The sequence below is a fragment of the Calidris pugnax genome, unplaced genomic scaffold (genome assembly GCF_001431845.1).
Source record: "Calidris pugnax isolate Ruff unplaced genomic scaffold, ASM143184v1 scaffold175, whole genome shotgun sequence".
NCBI classification, from domain to species: Eukaryota; Metazoa; Chordata; class Aves; order Charadriiformes; family Scolopacidae; genus Calidris; species Calidris pugnax.
In genome coordinates this window covers 623,643-639,002 of record NW_015090888.1, presented here as the reverse complement: position 1 = coordinate 639,002, position 15,360 = coordinate 623,643, and the positions used below count along the sequence as shown (strand labels likewise).

Here is a 15,360-nt window from a genome sequence, read left to right as displayed (position 1 = left end):
TAATGGATGTTTTCATTATTCACCTGAGTCCCCAGATGTTTTGAATCCTGCTGAGATACTGGATTGCAAGGAAACCTTGGGGCAGCAAGTTCCAGCAACTGAAGTGGCAAAAATACAGGCAAAGGCACGTAGACTTATCAGACTCACCTCCTCAACTTTATTGATTATTTGTTTCTGGAGCTTTTTTAAGATGTTCAGGAAATCCCTGTCTCCACTAATAATTTTTCCCATCATGTTCCATTCCTTCTATTTGCTTTTGATGGCATTGAAATATTTAATGTGACTTTCCAGCTTTTTTCATACTTAAATTTTGCTTGGTTTTTGATGTGAGCAGAAGTCTGCAAGGAATCTCTGCTTTTATTCCTAGTTTACAGTAAAGTGTAGAGAGAGTTGGAATTACTCCTTGTACTAAATATTTCATGACATGATGAACACATGAGCAAAGAGCACTGTTTGCCTATGACCAGTATATGTAATTTATTATGATACGGCTCTCGAAAGATCTAAACATCTTTTCTAGATCTTTACAACTTAAACAGCTTTGCATCACCCCACATTCCTAGGAACTTGCCATTCTTCCTGTGCAAAACACATTCTCATTCTCTCTACGTCCAAGATAGAAGCTTTGTATTTTCTTTTAAAAATTGCTATACAGAGTATGCTGCTGCGAAAATCTTTGGGTTTGAGTTTGGAATTTGTTTACTTTAACTCTGATGCCAAAGTGCAGAGCCAGGCTAAATATCAGCAGCCAAAATGTCAGCTTCAGTTTTGGAATCCTCATGCCTAACCCCTGACTCCTTCCTTTTGAAACCCTATTTCTGTATGAACTTTGAGGCCGATCCATTGTAGGGAAGGGAGAAGAAAGTCAGCGAACACCTCAAATTCCCACTTATTGGAGTCAGACTGTAGAGCAGAAGCTTCAGCTCACTGTCTGGTTGCCCCTGTACATCTCCGGCACAGATGTAGAGAACTACAATATTGGTGTGAATAGAGAACAAATGGGTCTGTCTGGGAGTGGAAGCACCAGAAGGAGCAGTAGCAGAATGTCTGCAGTGTGTGAAAGACCTAGGTGTTGATGGTCATCAAGACCCCAACACACCCATCTGCAGCTTCTTGGGACACTCAGATTAGGAGGGAGAGTGCAATGATGACTCTCAAAAGCAGAACAAGACCGAGAGACTAACCAGTGTCAACTCCTAAAGGGTACCTAATACTTTTGCAAAACCTGCACTTGGTCACCAACCTAAGAACAGCTCAAAAGAAGTGATGTAGACCCAACAGCTGACATTCCTTGTCATCAATGTTGCGGCAATGAATCCCAGGCAGATGATTTGGGCCCAAGAACCTTGCTGGTTGTGAGAACACAGGTCTGAGGGTGAGTTGAATGTGACTGAGCGAAATCAGTTTTGTTTTCAAATGAAATCACTTTCTTCATCACAAAATGAGCTTTACTACACTGGTTCTACAGTACTGCAAGATGATTTCCTATATGGAATTGATTGCCAAACATCAGGTCAAATTCACCTGTCCCCCTTCTGTTTCTTTCCCCATAGATGCCATGTGAAGGCTGCATGGAGAGAGACAATAAGAGCACTGATCCAACCATGGAGTTCCTCCTGCTCGGCTTCTCCGAGCTGCTCTGTCTTCGGGTCCTCTTCTTCCTTATCTTTCTCGTTGTCCATTTGGTCACATTGGCAGGGAACGTGATGATCTTCATGGCAGTGGTTATGGAGCCTTCCCGTCCTCCCATGCTCTTCTTCCTCTGTCAGCTCTCTGTCATTGAGCTCTGCTATACCTTAGTCATTGTCCCTAAGGCGCTCCTCAGCCTGGTAGTGGTGGACGGCAGCACCATCTCTTTCATAGGCTGTGCTGCACAGATGCACCTCTTTGTGGCCCTCGGTGGGGCTGAATGCTTCCTCTTGGTGGCCATGTCCTACGACCGCTACGTTGCCATCTGTCGGCCCCTTCACTACGTGGCTGTGATGAGCGAGGGGCTCTGCCTCAGGCTGGCTGTGGCATGCTGTCTGGGAGGCTTCGCCATTGCCCTGGGGTTGACGGTGGCTGTTTTCCGCCTACCTTTCTGCCGGTCGCGTCGTATCAACCACTTCTTCTGTGATGTCCCTGCCGTGCTACACCTGGCCTGCACCCAGAGTTACACCCCTGAGCTGCCCTTGCTGGCTGCCTGTGTGCTCCTGCTGCTGCTCCCCTTCCTCTTGATCCTCACCTCCTACGTTTGCATTGCTGCTGCCTTGTTACACGTCACCTCCTCTGTGGGAAGGGGCAAGGCCTTTTCCACCTGCGTTTCACACTTGGCCATCACCTTGCTACACTACGGATGTGCCACCTTCATATACATTCGCCCTAAGTCCAGTTACTCGCCGACCCGAGACAAGATGGTGTCTCTGGTCTACACCAACATTACTCCACTGCTGTATCCCCTCATTTATAGCCTGAGGAACAAGGAAATCAGAGGGGTCCTCAGGAAAATGTTGAGGAGGAAGAAAATAGCTCAGCTGAACTGGGATACTATCAGGGCTGTGGTGTGCGTGTGTGGTAAATTTTATTAGAACAAGTATGCGTTTCTTGGAAAACATCCCCATAACCCATGTTAGGACCAGATTCTCCATAGACTTCTCTACGGCAAATATCCAGGCAGAATTCAATATGCATTACATATATGCCAAAAAGACATCTCTGCTAAAAAAAAACACCTAAAAACCCAACCTAAGAAAGGTTTTATAACCTTTCTTATAACTTGTAGCACTTTTCCTAAAGGAAAATGCTTTAATGACTTGTGAGGAAGAAGAGCTTTGATTGATTTGTGGTCTCGCTTCTGTGATCACGTACATACTCATGTTTACACTCATGGTCATCTGAACACAATCAAAATACCAACACAAAGCTGCTGTATTGGGTTCATTATTTTTCTGTAAAGGTGAAAGTAGAAACTGGAAACTGGAGAGTCAATAAAAAAATTTAGACTGGTAAGTTTATCAGCACCAAAAAAAATCTAAAGAGGGTTACTGGAAGTTTAGAAGAAGAAAGCCCATGCCTAGAAAGAAATGGAAATTAAGCTGTGGTCTTCTCCAAGCTTAGCAGAAGGCTGTGTTCCAGCATCCCATCACAAGTGGAAAGATCATTAGTGTATACTCCTCTTACTTTGAATTATTCTACATAACGAAAATGAAAGTGCCATCAATTTCACAAGAACATGACTTTCCTATGCCTGTTTTGCAAGAAGCAATCTTTCCTTTTACAGGGAGATACTTCAGGTTTGGATTGTTCCTATGGAAACATAAAGGCTAAGATACTGGTCTTATCATATGACTTTTATCAGGAAAGACTATATCATATAAATAAGGAGGATTGAGGAACGAGTGTTAAAATCTATCATAGCAAAATTAATAATCCCACTGCTGCAGTCATTTCTTTAGCAAAATCAGTGAGAGTTATAGCACAAGCTGGACTGCAGCAGACGTAAGAGTCTGAAAGGTGCAAAGGAGTGTTATTTTGTGTGTTTCCTACATGTAGGTGGAACAGGATGATTCAAACAAATTAGGGAAAATCAGTTTTGGACAGGAACAGGGCTGGGGCTGAGGGGGGGGGACCAACTTCATTATTTTATTTAATACTTTACTCCCCCATGGCTCTTTAAAGGCCCAAACAGCCCCTGTGATTCAGAACCCACCTCTTACATATCAAATTGTTGAGGAAAAATTAAAAGGTTTGCTTCTGTTTCTCTGCTTCTGCTTCGACACTCCAGATGCCCTCAGCTCTCTCCCTTGGCAGATTGAGAGAGCAATTTCTTTCTTATTTTCTTTCTCTGGGAGAAGAAACACATTAAAAATTATGGTAAGTGGATTTGATTAATGTAAAAAACCGGCAGTTTAACTAAGGAAGTTAACTTGGAGCCATCTGACAAAAGAGAGATGTAGAATTTAGAACTCACATTAAAAGCTGCCTTCAAGCTGACAGTATAGCCAGCCTAAAACATTAACACAGAATATTGGCTCTCATGTCAATGAATACCTAATTACTGCTGTAGAGCAAAGGTTTAGCTGCATTATTTAAAATGATCAAAGCTGTAGTGAACATTTTAATCACCTGTCAGGTCTTCCAAAAATGAGTAAGGGAGGGTCTCAATAAAAGCACATTATTTACTAATAGAGAAGTACTTTAGAAGTGCATTAGAGAAGTACTTTGAATCAAATGCTATTAAGGGATTTGAAGATAGTAAATAACTGTAAAGAGCATAGGACAAAACTGAAGCATCAATTCCAAATCCTGTCAAGTCAAATCAAGCTTTGAAGTTAATCCTGCTGTGAGCAGTGGGCTGGATTAGAGACCTCCAGAGGTCCTTTCTGAGATTCTACAGCAGAGGTTTCTAGAAGGTATTGATAAGCTCAAAAACCTAGCAGTAAAACTAAGGGACAGAAAGACACTGAGGTTTATAATACTGATCAAAACCTTGGTGGAGGCCCTCACGTGTTTCCGTTAGCTGTGGGCATGGGATAGCAGAGATACTACTACCATCTGCTGCTAGCTGTGAGAAGACAGCAGGGCTGTGGCCTGAACTACAGGTATTTCTCATGATTGAGAGGGCACTTCAGCAGACTTGTCCTCACTGCAAGGATATGGATGATGCCTTTGGGAGGGGTGACATTTCAAGCTCCAACAGGGTAGGTTTAGATTGAACATTAGGAAAGAATTTTTCACCGAAAGAGTGGTCGGGCATTGGAACAGGCTGCCCAGGGAGGTGGTGGAGTCACCATCCCTGGCTGTGTTTAAGGGACGTTTAGATGCAGTGCTAAGGGACATGGTGTAGGGGAGGACTTTGTAGAGTAGGGTAGATGGTTGGACTCGATGATCCCAAGGGTCTCTTCCAACCTAGACGATTCTATGATTCCATGATTCTATGACTGAAACAGCAGCCAGGCGAGACTCCCAGCTCCTTAGTTGTGAGATACATGTGGGAAGCACAACGAGCAATGGAGGCTTTCTGCGAAGACTCCACTCAACGTCCTCGCAGATGAATGGAGTGAGGAGATATCCCAGCGCCCAAGACTATCCTTCATCCTGTCCCCATAGGTATTCCTACACCTATTCACGGCACATTCTGCCCCTTTCCTGTGTCCAGCTGGGTTGAGTGCTTGGGGCTTGACTGTATAGATCAATAGAGAGGACTCAGGGGGAAGAGTGGCAAGAGGAAAGCTTATGATATAAGAGTGGCAATAATATATATGTCAGAACTCTTTTAAAATATTACCTTTGAATTGCCAGGACCTGCCTGAGGTCCCTTTTCCACCCACCCCCACCCTTCTTTACAAGTGGCTGTTTCAGTCCCGTTGACCCAGTGCACTGTTTGTTGAGAGCTGGAGAGTGCCCAGGTGAAGTAAGACAGCAACATCCTCCTGTAGGGCATGAGCACAGAAAAAATATGAAAATTTTTAAGTGTGTTTTAGAACGTCACAGGGAACAGCAAGATCCAGCCAGGCAGTGCAGAGTTAGACCACTACATACTCCACCTCCAAAGATGGATAGGGCAAAGATCTTTCCATGGTCATCATAACTGTCTGGGTTGGGTAGGGTCTCAAGACCCCCCAGTGAATAAGTACGGTTGGGGACCTGCATTCAACCACAAATAGTCCTGTCCTATCTTGGAAAGAGAATGCATACATCCAAAAATTTGCAGAGGTCTGAGATCTGGCAAGCACAGGTATCATGAGGGTTTCCAATGAAACCAGCTAAGACTTCTATAAGAACCCCTTCGTGCTTTGCGCAGCCATAAACAGAGTATTCATCCTTGTAATTAATTTTGTAAAGGCTGCCCTGAGCAAGGCACTGGATGAGAACACAGATCTCATCAGAGATTGGGAGCCAGAGCTCAACCTGTAAGGCCTGTAAGATCTCATCAGTGTGGTCCATGTGCTCAAAAATGAAGAGGGTTTGGAGGATAATGGCAGAGACACTGAGCAATATCCAGGGTACTCAAGGTCCAGTACACACCACTCAAAGACATACCCAAGGAGGTCCTTCGAAGTGGTAGCTTGAGTGCCAAATTTTTTTTTCTTCTGAGTGCCACTAATACCAACAATACTGGTAGGATACCTGTGAAGTCTCCTTTTTAGAACAGAGAAACCAATGAAAGCTCCTTTTTTATGCACACTGTCAGTTTTGCTGGCAATCCAGTGAAGACATTTCCTAAACATTGTTCCTATAAATAATCGCTATCCTAAAAGAATTAAATGAACTTACATTAAAAATACTTCCTTACTTTTCTAGGAGTCTAAATGCAAAAAATTTACTAAGGGGATGTGTTTCTGTTATGGATTAGGGAAATTAAAATTCTGCCAGAAGTCTAATTTTAAGAACATGAAGAAGTTTCAATGTATTCAGCTCCCCTTGGCAGAGGCATGGTATCACAGCCTATCCATTCTGGCTTATGTGGAAAGTGACTCCACCAGCATCCCTTCTTCTGGATTCTTTCAAAGATTAGAAAACCTGCTGATAATCCTATATTTGCCCAAATAGCTTCTTTTGTCCTTTGGTCTGAGGCGGAAAGAAAGCATCAAGGTGAAATTAATACAGCTATTTACAACAATGGAGTTGTAGCCAGTGAAAATGGATGTAGGGGTAGGATTAAAGCTGGAAAGCAGACTTTAATATCATGAAGGTGAAAAGCTTTCAATAGTGGTGATTTGCTTTATTGAGAAAAGGCCCCTGTTTTCCATATGTTTCTTATTCAACATGCTGAGGACAATAGCCATATTGACCTTACTATGATAAAAACTAGAATGTTATAGGAGTGTCTCTCTAAGATATTAATAGATAGAAGATTTATGGAAGAAGGGAGATAAGTCCTTCCTGAGATTGTTTTGTCACATTATATGAAATTACTTACCCAGCATATAAAATCTGATAGGATCCTATATGATATTAAAAAATAAAGTCCACACCCCTATAAACAGGCTAATGGGGAACAAAGATGCTTAAATATTCTGCCTTTCCCCTCTCAGAATCAAAAATTTCTAGACTCTAAGAGCTTTTCATTTTCCATCTGGGTTGCTGTGCCAGCATTAAGTCCCCTTTACAGGACTGCCTCAGGAAGCAACCAGGAACGTAGGACAAGAAATAATCAGGAGACCAAAGTGGAGTTGAGGAATGAGGTGAAGCTCCGTGCCAGCTGGTTGGTTTCAGAGTCAGTTTCACTTCACCCTGCCATCATCTCCACATCAAAAAGCTGACTGAAGGTGCTATTAATAATCCCAGCACCGTATCCCTAACCTAAAGCTCTTGGCTCTGAAGATCCTGCCGTGCTCAGTTATCTTCTAGACAAGTCTGGGAAAAAGTGAGAATGGGAAGGTCAATACCCACCCACTGTGTACCCTTGGCTTTATCTGCATTAAGTGCAAAGATATGAGACAGTCTGGCTTGACAAATTGGTATGTAATGATATAAGACTGGTTCTACAAATTGGTATGTAAAGCTGAGGGAAGACCAGATGGCTCAGCAGCATATGGCCTCTAGCCTAGTCGCTGCTGAAAACCAGGTCACCTAAAATCTGTGTCGCGTTTTATTGTGGTTTTGGTCTGCACTTGTTCTCAGCACTCATTTTGGTTTAATTAAGAGTTCAAGTTTCATAAATCAAGTTGGAAGCTGAACTGGGAATAAAGCTGGCAGTGGGTTGGGAAGATGTTACCGCGATCAATGTCCTCTTTCCACCTGCAAGGCAGCAATGTGTCTGTTTCAAACATCTTCTCTTGATGTCAACACTGAAACCACTCAGGATGAACATAGGTTGCTACCACAGAGACCAGTGGCAGCTATTTCATTTCTGCACAGGACAGCAATACAGCAACACCAAGATTAAGCTACAACAGCAAGAAATGAGGGATGTTAGATTGTGGAGGCAATTCTAATTTGTCAAGAAGAGGACCATAAATACAACTGCAGATTTGAAACACACATAAAAGCTTTAAAATTTCTATTTAAAAATCCAGAAGTTAAAAGATTAACTCATTCATCTATCAGTGTAGAAAACAATTTAAAATGACGCTGTGACTAGTGATATTGGTGCTTGCTGCATATCATTAATGTTAATGATTTTTTCAATGTTAGTGAGGTATTTTCACACTTATGCATGATTAATCCAAGAATGGGAAACCACAACCAGAAGAACAGGAACAAATTACAGAGAAGTATGTACATGTCATGCAGAGATTACTATTGCTATACTTTGAGCTCTGATTCAATTGCTGAAAATATTATAATCCTATTTTTCTACAACTTAGTTGAAGAAGTCCTGAGCATCTCTACCAGAAATCAAATTTCTCTGGGTCAGATGTTACGTTTATCATACATATGCTGTTGTGTTGGTGACGCTCAAGGAGAAATTGAATTGTGCTTTTTTTTCTTCCTTTTTTTTTTTATTTCCCCCTGAGGTCAGGAACAAAAGTAATGAAAAAGCGAAAACTTCATTCCACCAAGATAAATAAATACATTCAAATGTGCCCAGGAAGCATGTGCTCTCAAAGAGGAGCGGTAAGTGTAGAACTGCACGTTTTTGATGAATAAATATATAATGTGCTATGATATCCATTTGAAAGGAACTTGCTCTTGTGACCCAGACTTGTACCACGTAGGGCAGCTTTATGAATGGGAATATGAATCAGATTATATGATGCCTGGGTTTGCATTGCTTTCCACTTGCCTATCCACAAAGTAGCATCTTGATATAAGTGAAGCCATGTTTTGCTTAGATTTTTTTATTTTTTTTTTATTTTTCCCCAACAGGTCCCTCAGTTTTTCATGGTTTCACTGTGGACCAAAAGTGTTAACTTGGGAAGAAAACAAAATCCCAGCCGTCACCAGAGAAAAAAAACCTGACGCATTACCCTCAAACTACAGGTGGTCCCAATGGGTGGTGTGATCTTGCTCCTGGACCTCTCGGGCTCCAGATGCGCTGAACCACCAGGGGGAGCAGAACTGGGCTATGAAGGCAAGAGAATTTTCTCAGGTAACTTCTGGGGAAAAGAAAGGTCCTCCTCCTCATTTTCACGGTGGCACAATTATTTAATTTCCTCCTGTTTTGCAAGCCAAATAAGAGCATGGCGGACCCTGTGCAGCGTAGCTTATCAAGAGACAAAAGCCAGAAAGCCTGTAGACTAGCCAACAGTGGAAATACACTTCTGTGCCTAACTAGGTGCCCAGCCAGGGCACCAGTAGATAAAGAAACACCTATGCATACGTTGCTGATGAACAAGTAAGTGGAGTTTTAGGCAGGGATACTGGACTTATAGTCCACATTTAGTCCCTCCCACTAATATGCTGGCCGTCAAGTGTGCTCAAGTCCTCAAGTCCCTAAGCTAGGGGTGGTCACTTTATGACCAAGAGGGGTCACTTGTGCTCCTTTGTAGGAGCTTAAAAGAAATCTAGAGTTTCTGAATGAAAAGGTCCACACACAAAACTAATTTAACGGCTTAAACCACTAGATGGTAGGAGCCTATTTTCTGCAGAAAGACTGTCTGAAGTCAGCTGTTTGAAACATTCTAAGATAATTGCTGGTGGAGTAGAGCCAGAAAACTTTCCAAGATAAAAAAAAAAAAACCACCAGAATATTAAACTGTGGTCACGGAGGTCAGAATAAGAGACAGTGCATGAATTATCTACAGGGAATGAAGCATTGAAACAGGGTGTCCTCTATGCTCTACAGAGCTGTCACAGATTTTTCTTAGAGCTGTAGAATCCATGGATGAAAGGAATGAATCAGAGGCCACACAACAAGGGCAAGTGTCTCCTTCTTCTTAGAGCTGTAGAATCCATGGATGAAAGGAATGAATCAGAGGCCGCACAACAGTGGGCAAGTGTCTCCTTTAGTCTGAAGTGGGCTTGTTGCTGAATGTGATTGGGGCCCCTGTGAGCCCTATACATCTATATTACTATAACATCTTACTGAAAGCCAGTTCAAGATGCACAGATTCAAGTTATCAATACTAAAGGCCGTCAGATGTAGGGATGGTTTGATAGTTTGGGAAGTAACATCAAGTTGAGGAACTGTAGAGATTGTTTCTAGGTTCAGTTTCATTCACCATCTAGAAGGAGATTTAACAGCACAATGGTGAAACTCAGCTCTTTCTAAAATGTGAGGAGCAGCAAACACAGTAAACAATTTATAAGAAACAGATGAAAGAGTTCTGTCTGAACTGCAGTTCAAAAGAAGCACGTCCCAACTCAGTCTTGGGAGTGAGCTTTGACTGTCCCAAAAGTATACCAAGAAAAGACCTGGTGCATACCATTCCTCCTCAGTTCCCTCACCACAAGCCCACATTTCTGTGGGAGGAAATCCCAGGTGTGTTGTGTAGTGATATTTTCCACCTTGATACCTAATCTCAGTGATACACAAAACAGGATACTGGGAAAGGGAAGGAAAAAATATGCCCTGCAATTCAGAAATACTCAGAGGGACTAGAAACACAGGATGAGACTCAACTCAAAGACATGCTGAGAGTGAGTTTAAGAGATGTAGTTATCTTCTTACCATTGAAAAGCATGCCAGAGTTGGGAAGCTCACTGTGAAGCCACAACAGTGAAAAGCTAGTGGAGGTGTAAATCATAGAATATGATAGCAAAGATACAGAGTTTTTGAAATTAAGTTATTGCAGATTCTTTTTTTTTTTTTCACTAGACACAAAGGGAGTTAGCTTTGTCCAACAGTTTATAAATTAAAAATTCAACCTTGGGATGCACGACCAAAAGGATCTTGTCAATGAAATAGTCAGCAGAGTTGTATGAATAATTCACCTGTAGTACTCCACCGTACTGGTGAAGTACTGAGGCCTCAACAACAGGCCTCAAACTGAAGTTGACCCCTAGATGAATCTGACAAGCCAAAATATATATAATATGCATAATATTAATCGTATATGCAATTTAATCGTATCTGCAGCATATTATTGATCTATTTTAGTAGGAATATATATATTTTTTGATGCTACTCTGTAAAGCTTTGCTTTGACGCTTATTGTGTAACAGTTAACCAGCAGAACAATCTTTCTTTATTTAGAGGCATGGTGCAAGGCAGTGAAACCAGGTGTCTGGCCTTGCTAAGTGCTTTATTTAGAGGCATGTTACTTGTTGAGAGATATGTGGTCAAAGCCGAAATAGATAGAAAAACTCCCATGGGTTCCTCCTTAAGGTCTGGCCAGGCTTTGGGCGGAATCCAACAGGGAGGCTGACACCAGATGTTCCTGCACTTGAAGTTTTGAAAGATGTTTATTGTTTATTCAACTGTATAAAAGCTGGACCCTCATACAGCAACTTTGGAGACTTCACCTATGAGTGGACACACGGCATAGGACCTCCCAATTGCTGGGAAAGGCTCTCTGAATCCTCGCTGCAACTGGGGCTCCCCAGTGACTGGGGATCTGGATGATGGCAAAGTATTAGGGCAATTGGTGATCACAGAAGCACCGAATCACATGGGGTTGGAAGGGACCTCCAAAGACCATCTAGTCCAACCCCCCTGCCAAAGCAGGTCCACCTAGAGCAGGTTGAACAGGAACTTGTCCAGGCGGGTTTTGAACATCTCCAGAGAAGGAGGCTCCACCACCTCCCTGGGCAGCCTCTTCCAGGGCTCTGCCACCCTCAAAGTAAAGAAATTCCTCCTCATGTTTAGGTGGAACTTCTTATATTCAAGGTTGTGCCCATTTCCTCTTGTCCTATCCCTGGGCACCACTGAAAAAAGACTGGCCCCGTCCTCTTGACACACACCCTTTAAGTATTTATAAGCATTGATCAGATCTCCCCTCAGCCTTCTCTTCTCCAGACTAAAAAGACCCAAGTCCCTCAGCCTCTCCTCATAAGGGAGATGCTCCAGGCTCCTAATCATCTTCGTAGCCCTCTTCTGTACCCTCTCCAGCAGTTGCTGGTCCTTCTTGAACTGGGGAGCCCAGAACTGGACACAATACTCCAGATGGGGCCTCACCAGGGCAGAGTAGAGGGGCAGGATAACCTCTCCTGTGATGTATCTTTCTTAATCACTGTAGTTAACCTTATGTAGTAATGATTAGGTGCATTACCTTACTTTGTTTTACTCTCGCTATATTATTTCATTATTAGGTACATTACCCTGCTTATTCCCTTTGCTGCTTAAAACTAGAGTGTTTAAGCTTATTGTTTTAACTAAATGCATTACCTTATTTTTGTATTACCTTGAAACAGACAGTAAAACAAGCCTGCTCTTTCTGTTGGCATCTCTGTCCTTTCTGTTGAAGCTGTCAATGGGCAAATCAACCGGGTTCAGCCTCTGTGTAGATTCCCTCTTTTTCCTCTTGGATCTGCATTTCAGTGCAGAAGACCCATGGCAAAGCAATGCAGCAAAACTGTTACAGATATCAGTAAAGTTCCAGGCATTTGGAGTTCCTGTTTTTTTTTATATTTCCACTTGTTTATAGATTTGTTGCAGATTTTGATCTTCCTGTAACTTTAGACTATTTTGTTTGACTGTCATTGTACACATTCTTACTGGGAGCTACAGTAGGTGAACTCTAATCTACAAAATAACAAAGCAGTGCAAACGATTTCTGACCACTGTCAGCTGGAATTCTGACCCCCATCAGCCAAAGGAGGAAAAAAAAGTAAATCTTCCTTGGGCCATCCTCTCCAATAAGCCCTAGTAAGTCTGTTCCTGCCTGTTCCAAACAGTTTAGGTCAAATGTGCTGAGTATCTGCCCACTAACAAAACAGAGACAGAGTATCCCCAAGTGTTCACCCCAGAGCTTTGTAACATCTGAGATTCTACAGATGCAAACTCAGGTAGCCCCAAGGAACTGGATGTACGGCTGTCATACTGATTTGCTTTAGGAAGGATATGAGTTCCTAAGCCGCCCTAGAGCCTTACCCTCCAGTTGCAAATGGTTCTTTCCCATTTCATGCTTAGCTAGGCCTCACCTATGTTGTCCCATCACAATGGAGAAGCTAGCCATTGGCCCATCTGCCCCATTGCTACATCATAGACTGAAGAAGGCACAGTATTGTACAGATGAAGACTGAAATGGATACATTACACCAGTGCAAACTCAAAGTATGGGATGTAGACAGGGAAACCTTGTATTGGGGGTGAGAGAAAGGTGGGCTAAAAATCTGAGACTTAGCACTATAGACTGAGACAGACCACTTTAGATGGGATTAAACTGGAATAAATTTAAGATATAACTACTCTGAATGACATTAATGTTTGAATTATTTGTACTGATATTTTACTTCATGTGCTATATAAAATTTAAAGCTTTTAATCATTTTAACCTTTTGGTCTCAATTTTCTCTTGCCTGCGTTCCAACATCTTGGGATACATTTTGGTTTTCCAAGATGTATGGTTAGAGAATCACGGAACTCACTGAAAGATTTAGATGCAAGGGACCTCAGGAGGTCCATAGTCCGAACCCCTGCTTGCAGCAGGGCTGACTCAAAGCTAGATAAGTTGCTCATGACTGTGTCCTGTTGAGTCTGGAACATCTCCAAGGGTGGAGATCCCCCAGCTTCTCTAGACAACCTGACAAAGTCCTTTCTTTAGCCTTCCTTGGGGAGGAGGAGGAAGAGAGGAGGAGGAAAGCAGCCTAATGGAGGAATAAAGTCACCTGTATTTTATGGGGAGGGGTGCAATAGCTTGTGTATGGGTGGGAGTAATATTCTTGATGAGTGGCAGAAGAGAGACCACAAAAGCAAGTTCTTTCGTATTTATGTCCCTCAAGGAGGAAGCACGTCCTGGTTCCAAGGAGGAACCACGTAAGAAGGTCTTCCTACATAAAGCATCCTTCTGGCTTGGTTGCTCCCCCATGACTTTTGTCTTGAAAAGCAGGCACTTTCCACCGATGCTGAGGAGCTTTGCTGAAAGGAAAAGAGTAACTCTGCCAGATTAACGGCTGTCGCAGTCTGAGGAACAAAATGGGTGGCTACCGCTACACATGGACTCCCTAAAAACCTCCTGCGAGGGTGGCTGGGTGGGTGGATTTAGCCATGTTATCAGAGAGTGAAGTAGACGGGGCCTTCTCCATCGCAGCGTCCGGGCTCTTTTCATCTCTACAAGTTACAGGTGGCCCCCGAGGGGAGGAGGATGATGAGGAGGAGTGAGTTCGGGGGCCAGGCCGGGCATTGCCCACAGAGTCGCGGGGGGACGGTGGCGAGGGCAGCCCAGGAGGTGGCAACCGGGAGCCTCCGAGGGGACTGGAGCAAAGGTGGAGGGAGGCTCCCAGGAGAGAGAGAAAGAAAAGAAAAAAAAAAAAAAAAAATAAAGACAAGAAAAAAAGTAGTCAAATCTAGAGAGGTTTAAAATTACGAGGGAGGAAGAGAGGGATTTAAAAGAATAATGAAATGCTGACATAGAATTAAAATTTAACAAATAAAGTGCACAGAGGAAAAAGAAAAATAAGAGGGCAGTTATAGAAATAACAAAAAAAGAAAATAAAGGAGACGACGACTAACATAAGATGCACGTCTCAGTTATTGTAGTATGCTAGCTATTCTGGATTTCCGTCTTTCTCAAAGCTGCACCATGAATCAAATATTTAATGTCAATCTTTACTCATTTTCAGCAAGAAAATAATTACTCTTTTCATGTTATTTTTCATCCAAAAAAATAAAGAAAAAATCTGACTGGAAACTTCTCAATCCCATACAAACTGCAAGGATTTTCTACTTGAAAAATGAGATTTTTCAAGTGAAAATCATACTGCAGCTCCACATCAAAATATTTTAGACAACTCTAAGAACACCACCAACTTTCTTTTGTCAAAAGAAAACAAAAAAAATCTCAGAGGTTTGCTTCGAAATTGCTTAAAGCATATAGGGAGAGCTGGGAGTTCTCCAAAGCTGGTTTTGTTATTGCCACGGAAAACGCAAAGGCAGCTGAACGGCCACTTTTGAAGTCTGGCAGAAATGAGCTCCTAGATCTCTGTACCATCTGCCTAGTGCATTCCTGTTATTATTCATTCAGGTAACATCTCCTTCCCTAAGTAATTTCTGTGAAAACCATTCTAAAAAGCTATTCCAGAAACCGTATTAAACTGAAGAGAAACACGTTGAGGAATTGCTGCAGTGACATATATTAGTGTTTTTCCAGGGGAAACCATTGATTTTAATTTTGTCATATCACTTCTGGGAAACATCTAAGCCCAAGCGCCTTTTTATACTTGATCATTTATTGTGATATTTTTTTCACTTAGTAGGCTTTTCAGTATGTGTGTAAGACTAGGGATTTACCTGTGTTATTTTCAGGATATAGAGGCAGGGAGTTCAAGGAAAAAATATTAGTGGCGAGGGCCTGTAACAGCAATGTCATGGAAATGCTTATTCTTGTGATAAGT

General features: G+C 42.4%; 1 protein-coding gene across 1 annotated transcript; it reads left to right on the top strand.

The window, feature by feature from the left end:
- Positions 1-1,553: 1,553 nt before the first annotated feature.
- On the top strand, positions 1,554-2,567 carry LOC106891174 (olfactory receptor 10AC1-like). Its single transcript, XM_014947508.1, has one exon. The coding sequence runs from the start codon at positions 1,554-1,556 to the stop codon at positions 2,565-2,567; it is 1,014 nt and encodes a 337-aa protein (XP_014802994.1).
- The last annotated feature ends 12,793 nt before the right edge of the window (positions 2,568-15,360 follow it).